Source organism: Lates calcarifer, linkage group LG19 (genome assembly GCF_001640805.2).
Source record: "Lates calcarifer isolate ASB-BC8 linkage group LG19, TLL_Latcal_v3, whole genome shotgun sequence".
In the NCBI taxonomy this organism is placed as follows: domain Eukaryota; kingdom Metazoa; phylum Chordata; class Actinopteri; family Centropomidae; genus Lates; species Lates calcarifer.
The window spans coordinates 20926029-20948773 of record NC_066851.1 but is presented as its reverse complement, the minus strand read 5'-3'; the positions used below and the strand labels follow the sequence as shown (position 1 = coordinate 20948773).

At 38.0% G+C, this 22745-nt stretch overlaps 1 protein-coding gene across 3 annotated transcripts; it reads right to left on the bottom strand.

Moving 5' to 3' along the window:
* Positions 1-928: 928 nt before the first annotated feature.
* On the bottom strand, positions 929-21470 carry sfxn5a (sideroflexin 5a). 3 transcript variants are annotated; one of them, XM_018666281.2, is made up of 15 exons: positions 20815-21238; positions 20658-20687; positions 18627-18738; positions 16890-16967; positions 16655-16681; positions 14590-14644; positions 14117-14142; positions 13711-13764; positions 13044-13100; positions 12847-12912; positions 11706-11796; positions 8271-8386; positions 8019-8104; positions 3531-3648; positions 929-2375 (listed from the first exon to the last, which is right to left on the bottom strand). In XM_018666281.2, the coding sequence occupies exons 3-15, from the start codon at positions 18639-18641 to the stop codon at positions 2298-2300; spliced, it is 867 nt and encodes a 288-aa protein (XP_018521797.1). In that variant the 5' UTR covers positions 18642-18738; positions 20658-20687; positions 20815-21238; the 3' UTR covers positions 929-2297. The 3 variants fall into 3 exon arrangements, with proteins under 3 accessions (XP_018521797.1, XP_018521796.1, XP_050934142.1); XM_018666280.2 differs by lacking the exons at positions 20658-20687; positions 20815-21238 and adding an exon at positions 21277-21470 and having other exon boundaries at positions 18670-18738; XM_051078185.1 differs by lacking the exons at positions 20658-20687; positions 20815-21238 and adding an exon at positions 20607-20634 and having other exon boundaries at positions 18670-18738.
* Positions 21471-22745: the final 1275 nt, after the last annotated feature.

Below are 22745 nucleotides of genomic sequence, written 5' to 3'. Positions count from 1 at the left end.
AACACGATGACTAGTTTAATCACTATTGTTTGATTGCTTGTTTTCTGTGGGATGACTGAAGCCTTCTGTTTTCTCAGCTAGCACTATAAATTACATGTGTTTTATTGTTGGTTCTATGGTTGAGTGATAAATCATGCAGTGGAGTCACAGCTGCCACATTGCACCAGTTTCAGTCAAGCAGCAGTAAACACATTGAATTACAAATGACACGACCTAATTATTGAAAAAGAAAGACTCTCATTTTAAATAATTTTGGAAATGATGGCTTAAACAGTTGCATCCTGCTCATCACTGAAATGACCTTATCTGAGATATTCAAATACAATTTACATTTTATATGGTAACAACTGAAATGCAGTGCACTAGATTTATTTCCTCAAAATAAAAAGTTGATTCGAATTTTTAAATGTCTTGAATATCATGTGACATTTGGCTCAAAACTTATGACACAAGATACCCACAACTTTAAAAATACAAAAACCATTTACAAAATGAGTATTTTTGGTATTAAAACTGACCTCTTATGCATTATGATTTGAATTTATAAGATAAGTTGTTGAAATATGGTTGTCAGTAATGGCCATTAGGTAACATTTTCCTAAAACTAAGAGCATTAGAGAGTGAAATCCTTCAGACACACAGTAACTGAATGTGATGCTCACAACTGATTGTTTAAGAAACCATAAAAAACAGATGAATAAAAAAAGAAAGATCAGATACATTTGTGTAATCGACAGTTTGCTTTATGAATGGTGTTTTGTTTTTATTTGTCTCACCTGAATAATGTGCCACAACTTACACCCAGCATCTTCCAGTGATCCTGCATGTGGCTTCTTGTCGAATTACGTTGCATCGCAGCCTACTGTGCTGCGTTTCCCCGGCAACCATGAAAACATACTAATCACACGCAGATCATGACAAAAGATAATACGTGAAGACAGAAAGTTTATATACATTAAGTGCAGATACAAACACAGACAGACAGAGCAGCATTTAAGATTAAACATTTACAGAACAAAAATCTTTAACTTAAAATAGCTTTACTTTGTGTATACTCAAAGTATCAAAGTAATTTGTAAAGTGTAAATGCACTTTAAGTGATTTAGAAGTGAATGTAAAAGATGTCTCGTTTCCCTGACTCCACACAAAATGAGCTGCAGTTGTTTAACTGCCAGATTCTAGTTTAAGAGAGCAAAAGCAAATACTGGCATTTAAAGTTACTTACAAATTGTTTTCAATAGCTGATTTTGTGGTAACTAACAAACAAAAAACCCCACAGTGTCACATTTTAATTGGGTGAATTCAAAGCTGATACTGATCTGTTTTGAAACTTAACCATTTTTGTAAGTTATATTTTAAAAAAATCAGGCAGTGTATTCTCTGAGGAGTTACTTGGAGACTAAGCCTTCATAAACCTTTTAAATAATTCAAACTTGCAAAATTATCTGCTGTTACCTGATATCTTGCTAAAATATTTTACAAACTGGCTATAATTTCTACAGCCATTAAATCAGAGTGTCCCAACACTGGACACGCTTTTAAGTTCTGTTTCTTCTTCTGACTTATCTCTTAACTTTACTTCTTCCTCGTGCAGTACTGTAGTTTTACCCTTTCAGACTTGATCTGGGAGGTGAAAATCATGCTCTGATTGAACAATTCACAAGTTACATGTAGTGTCAACCTCTGACATGGGGTTGCAAGGAGACAGTTTCACATTAAAAGGTCAAGAGTAAAAAAGGTTGGTACATTTCAGTCTTTTATCCTGATTTCATTCACATTATTTACATACATAATCTAACCCATAACTACAATCATTTAAACATTTATCTCGAGTTAATTGTCTGTTCACTGTGAAAAAGGACAAGTCAGAAAATCATGACGAACCAGGTAACTTGTAGGTTAACTTAGCTAGCTAGCCTAACCAGGCTGTTACCAGGCTGTTACTCCCCCCTGCTGTTAACACAGAACACTCTAGATTGAGCAGGCCTAGTCTTCCACAAATCTCTCTGATTGCCTCAGTTATTTGGTATTGTTTCCTTGTTCAGTGTCCATGATAAAACCATGATTATACTTTCAGAGGTGTCATGACGTATACGTTCCAATATCACAATATGTCATTGTGTGTTATTGCTTGATTAACAGTCATTGTCTCAGTGTAAACAACATGAATTCCCAACAGGAACTACCACTCTCTGTGAATGTATGCTAAATCCTTGGTGGCTAATGCAGCCAAATTTACCATAACAACCAAGCTGAGCGGCAGGTCCTGTCTTCACGTGTCGGGCCGTAGAGATCACTCACAGGCCTTTATTGTATGTCACAATCTTACAGTCTGTTGCCATGGCGATCTCCGGCTCTAACTGATTCACGCTGATCTGTGGGAATCAAAGCAGAACAAAAAGGTCAGTGGTGCAGATGGAAATATTTGGCAAAAGCTGACAGATATACAAGCTTACACACTACATGTGGGTGCTGTACATGTATCCATAATCACCTACATGAACCACTACTTAAAGATTTGAAACACTTTCATTTGTAACTAAATAATACTTTAAGGCTTTAAATGTTCTGTATTTACTGCTAATGTGCAAAAAGAGCCAATTTGGCAGATTAAAGTCTAATTTGAGGTTTGCATCTCCTAATATTTGAACCAGAGACAGATGGCTGTTGGAGTTGGAGGCAGAATCCTAATCAGACATCTTGGTAGGTGTGAAATGGGGAAGTGGGACAAATTGAGTAGGCGGGGGGTCCAGGAGAGCGGGGCATTCATGTTGCTTTTTGGGGAGTTCTTTTTTTTTCATCTGCTATCCTTGCGAAAGTGCAAAAAGGACTTGTGAGAGAAAAACAGGCCCCTCTGTGGAACGGGAGGCAGCTTTTCACAGGACTGTTGGCGGCACATATGTCTGAAGTTTTTTGCCATATGGCTGTCTGAGCTATTTCCAGTGGTAATTAAATCCTAAACATTTTAAAGCCAGAGCTGCTTGGCTTGTGTCAGCAAGTCATTTGGCAGAGAGAAGACAAAGAGAGAGATGGAGTGAAAAACAACATCATGCCACAGCCATTTAATGAGTAGAATGACACATACTGAGCCAATAAGGCTAAAGTTAGATCTCAGCCTGCTAGCCTGGATGGCATCAATGACTGAAGGCAAGAGAGACTGGGCAGATCATAACAGAGCAGGTTATGTCTCAGAGGGCTACGCCTCATTAGGAGAGAGCCTCTGTAACACTCAATGGGAAAAATGTTTAAGAGGTCAGGGGACTCCGGTCATCAACATCAGTCATTGATACTGAGTCATGGCAGATCTGAGCTCAGCAGATATTCAGTACAGTCAGAATTTAAAGAAGTAAAAACAAAAATTAACAAAGGGAGCTCTTGGTATCAGTAAATATGACACTGACTGTGGTGCAGTTTTGCAGGATAACTTCAGACAAAGCTGTGTTAGAAAGCACTATTAAAGGATGCCCTATTTGATCTAAGAGGAAAAACATATTCTTCAGTAAAGAAGAAACATTTTTGAGGTGAAGTACCTGTGACATCTGTGGGAAGAGGCTGATGGCGAGAGGCAGAGCCAGACTGAAGGCAGCAAGACACACCAGACTGTGGATTGGCAGGACAAGCCTCCGCTGTCTCTGCAGGAGAGGGAGCCTGGTGGGACACAGAGGAGAAACAAACACCTTCACTTTACCAACTTTACAGTAAATGTACAGGATAAACAGGTGGTCTGGTGGTGAAGAAATGTATGTTCAACAAACAGTAGACAACACCTTACAAAAACAGGATGCTCTCAGGCACAAAATATACTGTCCATTCAAAAATCAGTATGTTCATGCAGGAGATGGAGGATTTAGAGCATTGAATGTTTAATTTTCTAGACCAATCATCAAGACAAACAACTTAATTTCAAATTTCAAAAATTCAGGAATATCACATAATCAACAGAAAAATATTACATTAATAATATTAAATGTTCAGGTAGGACCTCTTGGGCTTGAGAAAAAATAAAAATATCCGCACAAAAACATTTGCCAGACAGGTATGCCTGTAGCTAAATGTCTTCACAACATTATGATCCCATGGTTTGAAATTAGGTAGATGAGTGTTTAATTATGTCGTGGGAATGACACATTCCTTGGATGTGAATCACTAAGTGATTTTTTTTTTTTTTTTTAAATTGAAAATGAATATGAGAATCTTACAAAACACACTCTGGCTTTTAAATGATTGATGATGAAAGGATCAATGGCATCTCTTTATGAACTTTAAGCTTAAAAGTCTTATAACTGTCTTATAAATAGCACTGAGTGAATTTTGTGTCCAGGAAAGTTTGACTTAACAACAATTAAGTTTAATCTCCTGCAACCATCTAAAATTGAATATTTTGAGACATTCATCACAACAAAGCCCCTGTTTGATGAGTTAAATCCTTGCTTTTTGCTACACTGCCACTCTGAGATGGAGAGATCATCAAAGCAGTTTTGCTTTTAGTGCCACTTGTTTCAAATTTTACATTATTATTTGGTAAAATAACTCCTTTGTCTGTATAATTCCAATAAAAATGTAAAAAGCTGTGTTTTCTCGGTTTGAAGAGACAGATTTTTTAAGGACTTTTACACAGCTCTATCTCCAGAAATACATTTTCTCGTTTCAGCCCATATTTCTCCTCCCTCCTCGCTGCCCTCCGTAGGATAATCCCCTCTTCAGTGTGTGGGACAGCGAACTCAGCAGGAGCTTGAGAAAGAGCCGCTCCATCTCTCCTCCACCAGCGACGCCTCTCCTCCTAACGAGGAGAGCTACTGCCTAATGAGGGAGCTCATTAACACATATGGCTGCCATGGTTTAATTAGGCTACACACACACATTCATATACACACAAATGTGCAGATACACGTTTTAGGGAACTGAATTACAAAGAAAAAAGTCAAAGTTGTGAGGTATGTGAGACGCAAGTTACAAGGGAGGCTAGGTTTGGGTACAAATGTAAGTTTGAAAACCTTCAAATCAGGTGACAAACTTGATTTTATGTAAATTTAAAGACACAATTTCATGCAGTTGTGGCTGCATTCATGTGCTCTGAATAACCTGGCTAGTGGCCATGTTCTGGTTGAGGTCTTGCTCAGGTTTAACTGTTTACATGAACCTCTGACTGAGTCCCTCTGTCGCCACGAACAAACCAGTTAATAGAAGAACCATGTTGACCTGTGTTGTCTCAAAAATAGATACAACAATATGTCACTGAATTTTTAGAAGAAAAAAGAAACACAATCATAATCTAATAGTAATAGTAGTTGTAGCAATGTTTTTTTCTCTCTAAACTCTATGAGCAAATTAAGGACATGATCAAATATAGTGCTTGTAGAGCATTTTTTTTAACCTTTTACTCAGTTATTCTCTAGTTTTGAGGAGCCAGGTGTACTATATATACAGAGGTATGTGAATGTGAACAATTAAACTGTCGCAGGTGTGTAATTTTTGAACAGAACGCCTCGAGAAGAAGGTGGGTGTGATTATAAACATGAAAAAGCAACAGAGTTAAATATAAGCTAGGGGGGTGCTTCTTTGTCAGCAGCAGGAAAAGCTTTTGTTTAAAAAGAGATGAGTTCTTTTTCAATGCTTCATAGTTTTCAACAGTTAACAGGAGACTGGTGGAGTTTGTGGGCTGCACATAAACTAAGCATCTCTCACTTGTTTTTCTGTATATACTGTATGTTTTCTGGGGAGGTCTGGCTCCTGACACGAGGTAAATTAACTGTGCTTCCGCCAAAACATCTTTTGTTTCAGAATGAAAGACCAGAGCAATTTTCAAGCTCACTCATGTTCTTTGTCTTGCTTTTAGCCAACAAAAGTTCCTGTCATTAGTCTGCAAAATTTTGACAAGTTTGGAAAAGTTGCTGACTGAGATGAAGAGACTGTTGTTTGCACTCTATTCTGTAGCTGTTAGATCACAGTGTGAGCTAGGCTTGGCCCAAAATCAGGTGAGCTCAGGGATTTTCGGTTAAAGAATAGTTCAACATTCAGGAAAAATGCTGCTCTTTCTACAAAAGCTGAAAGGAGATCAATTCAACTCTCATTCTGTCTGTTAAAATACGAAGCTACAGTCAAAAGAGCTTAGTTTAACAAAGGTTAACTGGCTGCAGCAAGAAAATTAATGCACACTAAATAACATGTTTTAACTCATTTGTGTAATCCATACAAAAACGTGCAAGTGTTAACAGGGGTTATGTGCTGCTTGGAGTCTGCAGGCTGATATAAATACAGATGGTTTATATATATATATATAAACATATGAGCAGCATTGTCTCATCTATCTCTTGATAAGAAAGTTAATTTCCCAAGATGTAAAACTGACATTCTAGCTACAGACATAAAGAAAGAAAAATGAATCAATGTTTTCAATACACTTGTTGGTCTGTAACCTCTCACAGCTACTGAAGCACATGAAGGACAGAACCTGCTGTCACTGCGTTAAATCAGCTCTCAGCAGTGTAATCCATCACTGAGGGGCCGCCCAGAGACCCATCTCTGTCCCCTTGTTCTCGCTCCATTGAGAGCCAGTGAAGGCGAGTTGACATAGAGGACAGCTTAGCACTACTCACCTGCAACCACAGTCAACCTCACAGCACCCCACTCCCTCTCTCTCTCTCCCTCTCTCTTCCCATTCAGTCATTCAGCTGCCAGGAATCCCAAACACACCTGGGCAGCTGGCTTCGCTGTCTGAGCCCGCCTGCTCTGAGCAGTCGGGACAAGTGCTGTCAGGGATTTGCAAAGATTGGCCGCATTCCTCGGCACACCGCAGGCACAACCAGGCCATCGATCACAGGACGTCCACATAAACACATTGCATCATTAAGACATCATTACAGTCATATCACACAACACTGAATCTCAGTGGTGGAAAAGGTTCACTGACTGTGTGGGCTTATCAAACAGTATCAGTTCTGAGGACATAGTCATATTTTTGACTAAAAGTTGTCACAGTTTTATTATCAATTTCGTAATTGTCAGTTAATTAGGAGTCATTTGTATTTCTGAATTAATCTGACTTACATTATGAGAACAGCAAACAGGTTTACCACTTTCATTGCTGCCATTTAAGTCATAATTAACTTTAAATTTAAAAACTGCTACTTATAACACTGATAATACTGGAATGATTTATTTTTGCTATTATAAACGCCAGGTACTTCATGTCTTTTTCCTGTGAAAAATCCTCCGGGCACATTGAGTGATGCAATGTGTGCAGCAGCAAAATTAGTATTTGAGACAGAAAAAGAGGTCATCTTAAGTAGAAAGTCGTTATGGCTAAATGGACAAAGAAAAGGGTGCCAGCTATAGAAACTAAAATTCCATCAGCAGAGAGCACAGGGGAAAATAACGGGTTAATATTTCAGGAACATGAAAGACAGCTGTCTCCATGCCAAACCTGCATCCTGCATTGCTTTTCCAAGACAACAAGCAGCTGTGGATTGAAGAAAATGTGGCTGCACAGGATGTGAAAAGTCACACCAAATAAAGAAAACAAAAAACTGTAGTACAGTTAGTCGTGGTACAGATACTGCATTGCTATCACTAAACCTTTATTACCTTTAAAGTGTAACTGTAAAATATTGGCACCTCAGACCCAAAACTTTCTTGTTATTTTATAACCTCACTAAAACTGGATTTTCAGGTCAATACCAAGGACTTAAAAAATCTGACAATTATAATATACATTTACCATAAACAAACATTTCAGGATCAATAAAAATGTTTTTTTTTAAGTATTGTGACCAAGATATCTACTGAATAGGACCATTTCACAGTTGAAAAATAAACCAGCACTCTTTTGTAAATAAACTACATCATGAGGATGGTTCTAAACATCTAAAACATATTTATGACATCTACACCAACACACTGATATAATAAACTAATATCATCTGATTTAATTGTTGAATCATATTATTGTTTCCTTGAGCCCTAAAGAATCTCATTCAGTTTGCAAAAAATAACTGATTCTTGTCTGAAGAATTTCTTACTTTTCCAGTGCAGCCATGATCATGGGAGGAAGTACCAGGATCGGCATGGGAAGCACCACTCTGGTCAGGGCTGTCTCCAGAAGTGCCTAAAAATCATAATATGACAGGGTAAAAGAAAAAAAAGATGATCTTCAGTTATATTCATACTTAGGCGTGAAGTTAATTTCTTATTATTTACATTGTTGCATTTACAAACATTAGTGTTTATTGATTACATGAAAAATTTTAGGTTTTCAGAGCAAATCGACATACATGCCTGGCAGCCACTTTGGATGTTCCCACCACGTTCCCGTTGCCGTCGAGCACGTTGATGCCCTCCGACAGCTCTGAGTGTCTCATGAGCACCACGTTACAGACGTTTGCAGTTGCTGTGGAGAGGTGAGAACATTTCTAAGGATGAAAGTGAAATTGACATATTTTATTATTTCACAAATGAGCATAATGTCTTTTCACCCTCTGGCATGGGTGCAAGATCAGGCAGCTCGTGCAGTGCGGCTGGAGCAGGACGGTGTTGAGCTCCTTGCTCAAGAGCTCTGTGGAAGGTATTAAAAGGATCTTGAATTGCTTGAATTGCAGCATCAGAGAGAAACATATCAGACATTTGCGATCACAACATCACAAGTTTCATGAAATTATTATTAAAACATCACGACAAAATGTTCTGGCAATCTTCAGAGTTGGGTTCGGCAGCATAAATGAAGAATTTAAAAGTCATGTGGAGATCACAAAGTGACAGGACAAACTGTTTTCTCATGATCATGAAATAATTATTCTCTGACAGCTCAAGCTGCTATGATACCACCACCATTCAGAACTATTGGATGGTTTCCCATTAAGTTTTACACAGGCATTTGTTGTCCCCAAAGGATCAAGCCAAGCAGTCTAACTCTGATCCCCTGACTCTTCCTTTTGTGCCCCCATGAGGTTTTTTACTAAGCCTCTATTATACTCCCTTGTGGACCTGCACATGGACAGCTGCAGACACCACAAATGTGTAGTTGTTCTTATTATTCACTCTCTAGTGTGGAGTCTGCCTGGAGGATGCATGTGCATTGTAATAACTTTGATGTTCTCTTAACTTTACATCTAGCAGCATCATCAGGTCAAAATCTTAATTTGTCCAATATGTTGGTTTATGACCAAATACCTGCAAAATCAGTGGTTTTAGTTCATTAGCATGCTGGTGAACATGGTAAACATGATACCCATTAAACATCCGTGTAGTAGCAGTATATCACAATGTGTTTGTTAGCAGTTAGCTCAAAGCACTGTGTTGTAAGTACAGCCCCTAGCATGGATGTAGAGTTAGTCTTTATACAAGAAGGTTTTAATCAAGGGCAACTACTAAAATATCATCAAGTATCTATTATAAGTCCAGTTGACCTTGATTGAAACCTTATTGGATCTTCAAGAAATCACCTTTACCCATGTCACCTCTTGCCTTCTTTATTAATCTACATATTTTAAAGTACAATTCATATATACTAATATTATTAATAATATAGAATGTTTTAATAGAAGTTATAGCCTGCAAACATTTTCATTTACCACTGAAACACTGTTAATGTAACCTAGATATTAAAAGATATGATGTAATGAAAATATCACAGATAAACACAAAAATATAGCAGAGCACTGCCATGTCATTTGTGTCATAATCCACAGAGTCTGTGACTTTGACTCAAGCAATAGTCAAATCAGCTACAGACAACGCAACCAAGGTGAGTGATAGGTCAACAAACAGCAGCGTTTTTCCCCTGTGATTTATCCACGAGAGCCAAAATGAACACAAATGTATGTTAATATAGATGATCCTTTCTCCTTGACTCTAATAGGAATAAGAAAAACTCATTTTAGAGAGTTTAGTGTCGGTGCCGCGAGCCTTTTTAATTTAAGACAACAGCATTCAGAGTTATCTTTACTAAGGGCTGCAGGGCTGGCAGGTCGCTTTGTGAGGGGAATTCAATTGACTGAACAAATAGCTCTTTTTACCTACGAGGGATTTTTTTTTTTTTTTTTTTACAAACCAATTAACAGAGGGACAGACAGTAGGATTTTAGAAAAGAATAACAAATACTAGAAGAAATAGATCAAAATTACAAAAACTTGTTTGTAATTAACTGAATAAAGGCATCAAAGTAATTATAAAATTGAATTGATTATTGCAAAGTCTATACAGCTAAATGCTGAAATATGTGGCTGTAATTTGTAATTATTTAAAATAATTACATTTATGTACATCCTAATTGTCATCTAATAACTGGCGGTACACTGATGGAAATGCATCTAAGAACTTTTCACATAATTACTTCCTAAATATCACAAATAATGACAAATATTTCTGAAAGACAACAAGTTAATTGTTCCCATAAATTTCTGGCAGCATTGCTTTCCCTTCAGTTAAGGTCTTCATAATCTAATTGAATGACAGGCCGCTGCTTGATTAGGTTATTACAAATAAATCTAGCCTTAAGTAAGCAAACAAAATCAAGCGGGTGAAAATTCAAACAGCACTTTGCTTTTGCTCGCTTCAATTAGCCATTTTAATTACCTTTTATATGAAGCCACCAAAACAACAACAGCAACAACAACGAACAAACAGAAATCAGGTAAATGAGGCCTTGACATAGACGCCACTTTAGGGGTAATTATCCAATTTGTTTGCGGCAGCAGAGTTCTAACGAGCAGCCAATTACCAGGCAAAGGCTGCACTGTAGAAACCTGTTGATTTAATTAGAAGAACCACCATGGTAAGGAAGGGGGTGCAGGCAAACAATTTAATTATGAGCCAGCAGCCTGGGGCATTCTGGGACACGGGTCTATACCCCTGGGTGTGACTGTGTTTGCGAGAGAGTGGCATGAAAATCAGCTTTGTGGCTCCACACACGTCTGACAAAGCGAGCGCACAAAACATCTCTAACCCTGAAGGGAAAGAAATCGGACCGTGAGGAGCAGAATGAAACAAACTCACACAGAGATTTATAAGGATCACAGAGCAGTTATTTAAAAGGCAGACACTACATTTATCAACACTAAGTATAAGAATTCAGTTGTACTGTATATGAAGATTTATATAAAATGCTTTTGTTATATTTCAGAATTATTTTCTTTAATCATGAAGAGAGAACAAGCATCGAGGAAAATAGGCATGAAAAATCCTATTTAATCTTTATATATAAGCTGAATAATACATCACTATAGTAACAGATATATTTAATAATAAACTACCTGTAGAAATCTACATGACACCTTGGTCCTTATGTTGTCAAACTAGATATATAACAACAGGTTAAAGATAAAATTAAAGACCAAATTCTTGTCAGCCACATGGAAGTTTTACATGCTAAACATTAGTATGTTCCACTAATGGGCTAACTGTTAATTGTTAGCATGCTAACAAGCAAACGTTACCTGATAAAAGTCACAAACTGGATTAAGTTTTTTATTTCAGACATTGGAATCACTCTTGACTCAAGGGCCACTTACTAGCTTTTTCTGGGGCTTTCATCCACATCATTAATCATCATCATTCTGCTGCTGAAAACTATGAAATGCAAGTGAAAGCTCAGAAAAAAGTTCAAGACTAGACCACATCTATAATGTGAACTCAAATTTAAACTAATATAGTTCAAAAGGTCACTTTAGTGCTGAACTGATGAAGTGTTTCATGGAGCTTTTTGAACTCACCCACTGCTGGGAAGGGGATGAACCTCTGCACCAAAAGCCTGGTTGTTGGGCTGAAGCGGCTTGCTTTCTGGATTAACACATTCAAACCCACCTAAAAACCAGACGCAGACAATACTCACCCATCAGACTCAATTAACAACTAATCATTGTATCCCATATTCCATACAATAACAAAAAACAGAATATTGTAATATAATTTGAATAAACTATCAATTTAGGGAGTTTCAGCACAGAAAAGCACTGGAAAAAAAAACAAGAAAACTTTCAGAAATGGGAGATAAGTGACCAAAAATTCCTGATTCAGAGCATTTTAAATAATTAAATAAGTGATTTCACTATATTTTAACACACTAGAGGGCTGTAATCGAAGGGTTATGTGCTTTTTGATAACACACCGTCGTGCTACTCTGGCCTCCGGCTCTCCTCAGCACGGCGGGGGGTCGTCACCAGAGTGGACGTTTAATTGGAGAGCTCCTGCCCCCCTCCCAGCCTGTCGTTCCGCCCTCCAGACACCCCGTGATTTTTTTTTTCTGTGCTTGTTGCCGTTGTCAGGCCCGAGAGCAGCAGCCGGATGAGTGCCCAGCGGGACCAGTAATTGGCTCGGTTTGAGCCCCATGTCCACACTAAGGGTTGTGTCAGGCAGGTGTGTGAACACGTATTACACTCTTTTGACATTTGAGTCTTTGATGACTTGGAGGTAAGAAAAAATGTTCCACTGATAAGGGTATTTTGAAGGCTGGTATTCAAGGGTTTATGCTGATATCCAACTTTTTAAATGTCTCCATCTGTCCGTCAAAATAATTGAAAACATTTGTTTTTTTTGACGAAAAAGTATCTTGTCAGGGTGGGAAAGTGTCTGAAACAACCATTAACCTTTTAAAATCTGTGCTGAAACCTAGATAAATTTGACAGTAGGGAACTCTTGGCACATATGCATGACACAATTTGATAACTTATTTAAACTTATATAACCTCTATCTGTCTGTCTATCCATCATAACAGATAAATGTGTCTATATATAGCTATAATATACTGATCTGTCCCTGCTTTAAAAGATGTAACTGTTGACATAATGGATTAATAAGTGACTCAGTTATTGCTGTGTGATGACATGAAATCAGTGGAGTCGCAGCGTACTCACAGCAATGGAGACTGCGCTAGTCACTGCTCCGAGGTATCCCTGGACGAATTTGGAAACTGGAGCTGGCTAAAGTGAAAGTGAAAAAGAAGCGAGAAAACAATGTGACAACAGTTCATGCAACTCAGCAACAGACAACTGTTTGTACATATGGTGTCTGTCCAAATGGGACATTGTCACTTCATTACAGACACTATTACCTTGGAGGCGTTGCGGTTACAGTAGTTAACGCAGGCATTGTGACTCTGGTTTAACCACTGTTAACAGGACAGTAAGGCAGAAGAAGATGAGACTGTTAGGAAATGTGCTGATACAGGTGTCAGTTTAGTTTAGTTTAACATTTTAATCACAGACATCTACACAATAGTAGTCATTACTCTCACACCAGTAGCATTTCTATTAGTTCCTTGAATTAAAACCAGATGTTCCACGAACGATGCTACTTAACAACTGATTAATTTTATTTAGAGGAAACTGCAAATATGCCAGTATACGGCATAAATGCTAATTTTTAACTGATGCATTTAAATTGAGACAATGTTAAGTGGATGAAATGTGACTGTTATTATTATATCATTGCATCAGTGTTAATGAACTGCTTCTTCTTGTGGCACCATCTTCAGAATGCAAATTTTGTTGCTATTGTTGTCACTTTGGCATCTTACTGTCATATGTTTGTATTTCTCAACCTGTCACTTCTCTGGTTTTAGAGCATCTTGCCAGGACTACGGTTGAAAATTGGCTGGCTGACGGATACTGGAAGATTTACAGACGTTGATTAATGTCTGTCTGTCTTTATAAATAAATAAATGAATGAAATTAAATTGAAGATATATCTTTTTAATATTATGACGGTCACGTATTTACCTGCCAGAAGATTGTTGATGCCAATGTTTGATTCGGGAGGAGGAGGCCAACAACCTGCACAATGATAAAAAGCCTTTACAAAATTATACAAAAATTACACATAATTATTAAAAAAGAAATTATATATTGGAGGGCAAATTCTGGTTTAGAAAAACTGATTTAAATCAGTGTACAGCAATGTTCCCTCTAAGCTGCGCACCTGCGCAATCGCGCACTGTTCCCGCTTTCTCCGCGCACAGCAGAACTATGTAGCACATGAAATTACCGTGTGCAACAGTGTGCACGTCTGATGTTGCTCACAGTGGTCCAAGGAATTCTCAAGGAGTTTGTGTGTATGCTCAGACACATGAAAAATTAGGGGGAACACTGGTGTACAGTATGCTATAGATACACAAAGGAGTCTTACCACTGGTGTGCCAAATGGGATAAAACCTGTTTAAAGACACCAGTAAATATTATCACTGGTACCATCTTACATTCATAATTGTTTGCTTTTAGGTTATTCTGCTGTCAGATTTAACCTAAGCATACTAATATCTCATCCTGTAATTGTTCTAATATCTCATATTTCTAAGTACTTGTTCATTTTCTCTCCTCTGACACTTCAAAGTTGCCTTATGAGAAAGGTGAGACTTTGAGACTGGACCAAAATACTTGTGTTTGCTTCTTCAGAGGCCTCAAGAACGTCTCCATCACCGTGGGAGAGAGATTTTAATCAGCACCCAGCTGGGTTTAACCTTTTCCAGGCCCGAGACAACCTGAAGAGCCCCGTTGAGCCATGACAGTTCCCAGGGTGAACTACGCCTCCATGTTGGACCACATAACAAGCCCCTAGATCCCACTTTTCCCCCCCAATGCTTCCACACCACACTACTGTACCTGACATCCGAAAGGGCATGAGGATCTTCTCCCCTGTGTCAGGGTGGATGACGGCCTGTAATAGGAGCATCAGAATCAGACGATAATGAGCACAGAATGATTGGGTTAGTTAAGTTCAAATGAATTAGGAAGAGCAAGCTGCTGTGGAGCTAAGAACAGAGGAAAAGTTATCTATAAGTTATAGAAACTAATTATTATCTTGTATGTAAAATAAAATTACTAAAAAAAGACGTACACGTCACATAAACATCAAAACAAAGAGGAAGTGGCTTGAAGGAACAAAAGATTATTACTTAAGTGTGGATCGTTTCAAGTTCCTGAAATGTGTGAATGGATTTTTTTTCCTTCAAAAAGCTTATTTGTTTGTGTTTACTGTCACTGATGAAGTTTCACAACCTCTTATTCAAGAATATTGTGAAAGCATTGCTTTATCAGTTGTTATGCATGCTGATGAATTTGAACAAGACTGGGAGTGTTCAGCCACACCAGCAGCTCTGAGAGGCTAACATCAATCTGCTGACAAACATGCAGATGTTTAGCAAATATAATGTTGAGCAGGTGCCATTAACCTCACTTTTGTATGATGCATTAAAGCTGCACAAGCTTTTGATCTTTACTTCTTTGAGTGTGGGTGAGCTTTTCAAAGTCCTCTTACAAGTATGCACCAGAGACAAACGAAATCTTTCTGTTGGTACAGTATCCTCTCTGCTGTAAGATAAGACAGATGGAAATCTCTTTCCCCTACTGCTTCAATGGTGATGAGATCTGCTGATTGGTGAGGAACGGAAGGCATCCTGCTTCATCCTGATGCTTACAGAGCCAGTCTTAAAATTGTTAAGAATCATGAGGGCACTATTATGTCCCCATAGGGCATATATAGTCCTGTATAATGGTCCTTAACTCCGAAAATCCACCAATAAGATTAACACTTGGCAGCTGACATTAGCCACCTTCAAAACATAGAAATTCTAAGCAGAAATTTACATCCAGCCTTCTGTTGATTTTGAATCAAAATGTGGCTCTAATGTGCAGGAAAAGCACAGGAGTCACTAATAAACACAATGGCTTAATTTATCCCAGTAAAGAAATGACAGTGTGCCGATGAGCCAGCACGCAAAATACCTCCAACACCAGGACCCTGAAACCAAAGGAGCTACATGGAATTCAGCTATCATTCGTTTTATTGGTTAAACCTGTGCTTTTCCTGCTGTGACATGTCAAAATGTTTTCTCTGACAAAGGCCTTCACTTCACCACATGTACGGATTTCTGGCTGAAAATCAATTGCATCAAACTGTGCTTAAAAGATTTCTTGAAATGTAAACACACCAAACAAACTTGCCTAAGCAGCATTTTATTGTAATTCCAGATGTTCTCGGTATATTTGACTGGCTTTAAATAAGGTTTGAGTGTGATCTGAGTGAATGAGTTGGTAACTCGTTTAGTGCAGAATGAAAAAGATCATGGAGATTTGAAGACATCTGTTAATTTTTTCAAACATGAAAACAAAATTTTAGAAAAGGGTGATGGCCAAACATATTTGAGCTGTTGATCCATTTAAGAAAAAAGAACTCAACTCCAGTTCATAATTTATTGGAATAGTTAGATTTTTATTTAGACCTGTCATAAACTTCAGCTTTGTAACACTCAGAAATATAGCTGTTGCTGTGGCTGACTCCATATCACTGAAAATAATTTTCTGTCACTTAGAGCGACTGCACCTGCAGTTCAGTGACTGTCAGACATCTTTCAAAGCTGGCACTTACTGCTTATTGGCACTGGACCTGAAACCACTTGCCCGCTTCTGTGTTGTTGTTTTTTTTTTTGTTTGTTGTTGTTGACATTTTTAATCTAGTTATTTCACCACTAAGGCCTTTTTAAAATGCTGTGTCTCCATGTTTCTGTTCATTTTGTTGTATGCTTGCTGTACAAACAGGTAAGTCTGGAGATGAAGCACAAAGACGGGTGTCGGTTTTGTTTGCCAATTTACTGTTAGTGTGCACAGTTTGTGCGTGTGTTAGTGACTGAGAGGGAAAGTGAATGAAAGATAGATAGACGCATCTTACCTGCTTTATTTTCTGAGCTTGCCAAAGCTGTAGATTGAAAAAAAAAACGTACTGGTTTATTTAAAAAGGGACACTGCACTTGTGAACTGCTTTGAATACACAGAGAAGGTATTTGTCTGTTTTTTTGGATACATACATAGCTATCATTGCTTTTCTGACTTGTAAACGCTTCACAAACACCTGGTTCTTTCTCCTATACCCGCTGACCAATCAACATTTTTCCATTTCCCTTTACCTGAGCGTCTGTCACTCCTGGAGGCAGAGTTCCTTGTCTGAAACGGTCGAGCAGCTGAATGCTCTCCTGAAGTCGTTTCTGAATTGACAAAAAAAACATAAAATCAAAAGTTAAGTCAAGACACGACAGAGAGATTTTTAAGTCAGCTTCCACTATCAAAGTCACATGGCTCAACGTGCAGTAATTGTGTTTCAATGAAACTTTCATGCTGATTTTCTGTTGACAAATGAGTTTGGTAAAAGGTAATGAGCAGCTTTCTCTGGTGTGATCATTGTCTAATGCTGAGCAAAATACAAGGTCATGAGGCCCAATTTGTTCTAATGAGCTTGCCATCTGTGTGTGTGTGTGTGTGTGTGTGTGTGTGTGTGTGTGTGTGTGTGTGCGCAGGTTCTTCTCTCTGCATTTGTGAGCCATAGTGTTAGGTGTGCATTTTGCTTGTGTGCATATGTGGTTGTGTGTGTGTGTGTGTGTGTGTGCAATCACACACAAAATCACGTCCGTCCCTGATCTACTCTCGTCATTAGGGGCAAGTTGAGGCTACGCCTGGCCCAGTAGGGTGCATGATACGTGTGTGTGAAAGTAAGTGTGTGTGTGTGTGTACACTCTCTCCACCCCTCACAGCTGCCCCACTTGTCCACACCTCATCACATCCCAGGAGCTACTGCCGCTATTACTGTCACCAAAGAACCCACTAACAGCTTCATTACCCAGAGCAGCAGAGCACTGATGACTCCATGAGCAAAATTACCACAACACAACCAAGACCTGAGGAAATGTTACGACAGGCAGAGCAGTCCAGCGTTTAGAGGGAAGAGCGCTCGAAAAACCTAAAGGTCAGAGATTTAGTCCCAGTCACAGAGAATCCCTGAGGATGGTCATAAATCGGTCATATTAAATGTTCCTCCATCATTAATGTTGACGCCACAATGTTTCATGTTACATAACTGTGCAGACATTTCGGCTTGGACACTCAGAAAAGAGAGAGATAAAACCTAGATTAAATAAAGGTCAAATAAACATTGAAAAGTGAGACTGAGTACCTGACTGTAACCTCAGGAAGCTGCTTCCTTGTTCTCTTCAGGTTTCATCTGAATGTCTTAAAGGGGCATGGTAAGACCAAAGTGGAGGATACGTAACATTTTGTGATTCTGTTACTTTATATATTTGCTATTTTATCTTGATTGTATATTAAAATCTTGCTATTGTGTTTTTCTTTACAGGTCTTGACTGTAAACTGCAATTCTGTTACTGCTACTTCTGTCCTCTCATGCGACACTAACTACATGTCAGCCTGTCTTGAAATAGCGATCTCTGCTCTGTCGCTCTACAGTTTCTCACATTTCTTTTCCTGATTTAGTTTTCTTTTGTTGTGTTTTTCCATCATCAAAGTCAACAGTTTAAGGACAAAGGGTCAACCTGTACACTGGTTTAATGTACAGACATGAGAGCTGAAAATATGAAACTGTCTTTCAGAAAAAAAAAATTCAAGTTTACTTTCTATATTGTAAAAAAAATTGGCTCCACTAAAGCACTTGCTGTAAGAAAATGAATTTTTTTTTTACCAAGTGAAATATTTACTTTGTGAGCAGATTATTACATCAGTGTAACCTGATTTCATCCATAATCATAAATCTCACCAGTGCTAAAGCTAAAGCAGTTGTTCAACTTTCTAATCATAATCTGCTGTCAAAGTTACACAGCAGAAATATCTAAAACAATGTTTGATCTCTGTCTTACTTTTATTACAGACATGCTGTAATTAATAATCCAGGTTATGTACCTCTGTCACAAAGAGGGTGCTGGGGTCAATCACATCCAGGAAGTGTCTGAACCGACCAAAAAACGTGTTCTAAGAGAAGAAAAGAAAACATGTCATGATAAGAACATTATCCTAAATGCCACGTTAAATGAAAATAAAACATGACATTTGTTTACATGGCCATTTATATTACTCAAGTTTATTTTCATCCAAACATCATACCAGTAAGACTTAAACAAGAGCTATGAAATGCATTATGTGGTCTTTAAAAGTTTGCATTTTCAATCTGTAATCACTGCAACACCTGAGTTAGGTTGAAAAAGTTCAGAAAATCAAACTTTGCATCTACTATAAAGGTAAAATAAGTCTATGTTTTGCTGAAATACAGGCAGCTAAATCATGTTTCTTTAAGCAGAGAGAGTCTGAGAGATTCCAGCTGTCACCCAGTAAACAGGGATATTACAGTGTGCCAGCTGTTTTAACACACCAGGTGGAGCCTCCTCATTAATACCTCTGACAAACTGTTTCTTATCCGCATCTTTTAGGGACCCAAATCCACTCACACCGTTTGCAATTAATTTCTATAATGACTGTGCCAGAAATACCTTTCGATCATCTATTCATTACTGAGCATAAGGAATAAATTTGGAAATACAGCAGAACACCACGCAGCCTCAAAAGCCACCCATCCCCATCCCTCCCCAACATGAGTTTAATTACACTAACTGCTAATTTGGATGAAAATCTGGTATCTGACTCACTGCTGCGCCTTGTGATTTCCTGAACATATGGATGGTTTGTAAAAACATGAAGTGGGGGAAGAGTTCTCCGAATCTGTTAAATTCTATTATTCACCAGTGCCACTCCAAAAACAGGCGAACGTATTTTACCTTTACTCCGAGGCAAACAGCTGCCTCACTGGTTACCTGACTTAATACCTGATACCTGTTAACTGATTTGGACTTAAGTCACTGGTCACATAAAGTTGTGAGACTCACAAGAGACAGACTGGTCAAAATCAAAGCAGCAGACGTATCCTGACTTAATGGGTTAATCTCTAACAACACCGGATCCCACAGTTCCCATAATACAACTAATTTGCATCTTTTAATTAGCGTTAGATTGTCTCTGTCTCCAAAGTGCAGAAGTCCCTGCTCAACACCTCCAGTTTGTAATCCAGGCTCACTATTATAAGTTTTAAACCTGAAGCCAAAACTGAGATAACCCAGATGATGTTATTTCTACTTTAGAAAGCTCCCTTATGTGACTTTAGAAAGTTGCATCAGAAATTAAACACCTTTCTTCAAAGTAAACTTAACTTTACCTGTAAAACTGGTGGAGTGATCCTTTAAGTGATTTTTTGATATTGTCAATTTATTCAGAATTTTTTGTGTACTAATTTGGTTCTGTTGATCATATTCTGGTGTTTCCATGTCACTAATCATTTCAGCTGAACTTGTAGTGTTGGGTAGTTCAATTTAAAACAGAACATTTCATCTGATAAACTCTCCACTCTCATAAAAAGACATAAAAAGACTGAGGCAAATAACTCAAATTTGTGCTTAAGTGCAGTATTTCAGTAAATATACTTAGTTATATTCCACTATTGCAATTACAATATGTATGTTGAATTACTGGGGGGGGGGGGTATATTGACAGTCATTAGCACAAATGGATGGTGACCCCATTGTAGTGCTCTTATGTTAGGGTCAGAGACGGTTAGCCGTGATGTTAGCAAAACTGCTAGCCAACGGTTTAGCTAGTCGTGGTCATAACTAGCTATAATTCACTGCACCTGTTAATCTGGTTAACCAATTTGGTTTTGTTTTTCAATAATAGACATTGTATAGTTAGTTTAGGATACATGAGCTGATGAGTAACAGATATCTGTGCCATTATTAAGCCATTAGCACCAGTGGTATCGCTGTTTGAGCCGTTGGTTCAAGATTAGCCGTTACCTTGCGCCGCGTTCAAGTTTCCAAGTAGTATTTGAACTTTAACCTGCTCACCTCTGAACTTTTATGTCGTGTGAAGTGGACCTAAGCAGTTTCAAACAAACACGGGGAGAAAGGGCAAATTTGTTTTAATATTAGTGTAAATCTGTGAATCGGTGATTGATCCGTTAGCTTAAAATTATTCTGCAGAGGGGTGACGCTAGGATTTTACCTCGGGCTGCGTTCAATGTCTCCAAGCAGGTGAACTTTACAACTGCTCGCCTCTGAACTTCCATATCACGTCCAAGCTGACCAAGAAGCTTAAATGCGACGAAAGACCCACTTTCCAGACTAATACTAGAGTAATTTTGGCAATAGCACCTGCAGAATCACTGTTAAAGCTGTTGGTGTAAATTTATTTCAAAAAGAGAGGTGACCGTTTGGATTTTATCTCGCGCTGCGTTCAAAGTCCTAAGTAGTGTTTGAAATTTATGCCCGCTCGCCTCTGAATTGTCATGTCATATACAAACTGACCAAAAGGCTTAAACATGAAGAAAGTCCTACTTTCCAGAGTTATAATGTTTAATTATAACGATGGGTACACTGTCCTTTGTCAGGCATGAATTTAACAAACGCGGGACACCAATGTTGAGTTCCTGTTGCAGACTTTAGTCGACTTGAAAAATAAAAGTACCTGGTCGAAACGAGACTTGCCATACTGGAAGGTCGGATATTCAGACATGCTGCTGCACACGCACACGTAAACTACACCAGTCTTATCCTTGTTTATGTTTACAAGAAGCTTTTCACTAACACTTCATGAGACTGAAACTGCAGTGACTGGCGTTCAACTTTCAGCTGTTCCCTGGCCAGGTTGCATTAAGGGTAATGTAGTTTTTCTAGGCTGCTTGAACAGGACAGGATGTGGCTTAGCGGACTACACTTCCCAGGAGAACGTGCTCTGTTTTCATTGTTTTAAAGGGGATATTAACAGGGGAAGTGTTTTGCATCACTTCAGAGTAAAACAGATCAAAATATGAGACTTTTTGAGTCATAATGTTGCTGAAGCACTGAGAAGTAACGTGGTTGTGTGGAAAGAAGATAACATAGCCCCCTAGTGGTGACTTAAAGTAACTTGTGTGGGGCTTGGACAAAACAACAGCTCACGTTTAATTTTAATACAACAGCATAAGCTACAGCCACACAAAAAACGAATGAATGAAATAATTAAAACAAAATAAAATACCAGAGATGAAGGACTGAACACCTGTCAACAACAGAGAATAAAAACTTTCAAATGATTTTATGTTAGAATTTATTGTACATGAATATGAAATGCACAGGTGTCTGCACCCTGTAGATAAAGAGCTGCAGCTACCATTGAGGACACTGAGGGATCTGTATTATTAGAATTATTATTATAGGAATTTGAGGTACTTTAGAAATGTAAAGGGAGCTGTAAGTGATTTTTAAATGTAAAATAAAACATAAATATCAGAAATTAAAGGATGCAGTATTTATTTCAGACATATTTTTTCTAATCACAGCATCTCCACTGCACTAGATTTTTATTGGCTCTCCTCACTTGACTGACACAAACCTTAATGGGTAAAACAGGTGCAATTGCAGCATTTGTTGGTTGATGCCAGTGATACCTTTTAAAGTCAAATTAAACATATCTTTTATATTAAATATATCACTTTTGATTAAATATGACAGACAGATTTTTTGTTACCTAGGAGTATGTATATCAGTTAAAAAAAGATGGGTTAGACCTGAAGCTAAAATTGCATTACAGGATTGGGTTTTTATTTAACATTTTTATAACTTTTTAAGATTCTGTTAGGTTGTAGGAAGCAGTTTTCAGCAACAAAATGTGTGAATACATGTATATTTAAGACCTAACATCCAGATTGACACAAAAAGAACTAAAACTAGAAGCTTGTTTAGTTAAATGGCTACCAAATGTTTTGTTCAGCTTTTCTTTGTTAAGAAAAAGAATAAATACAGGTGTTTTACCAACTTGGAACCAGATGCAAAATGGAACCAGTTAACAGAAACCAACTCTAAATGCAAACTTGAAACTCACTGTAACACAGACTTAACAGCAGTCAGCCATGTTGGAAAACAAACACACCCCAAAGAAAGATTTACAAACAAACA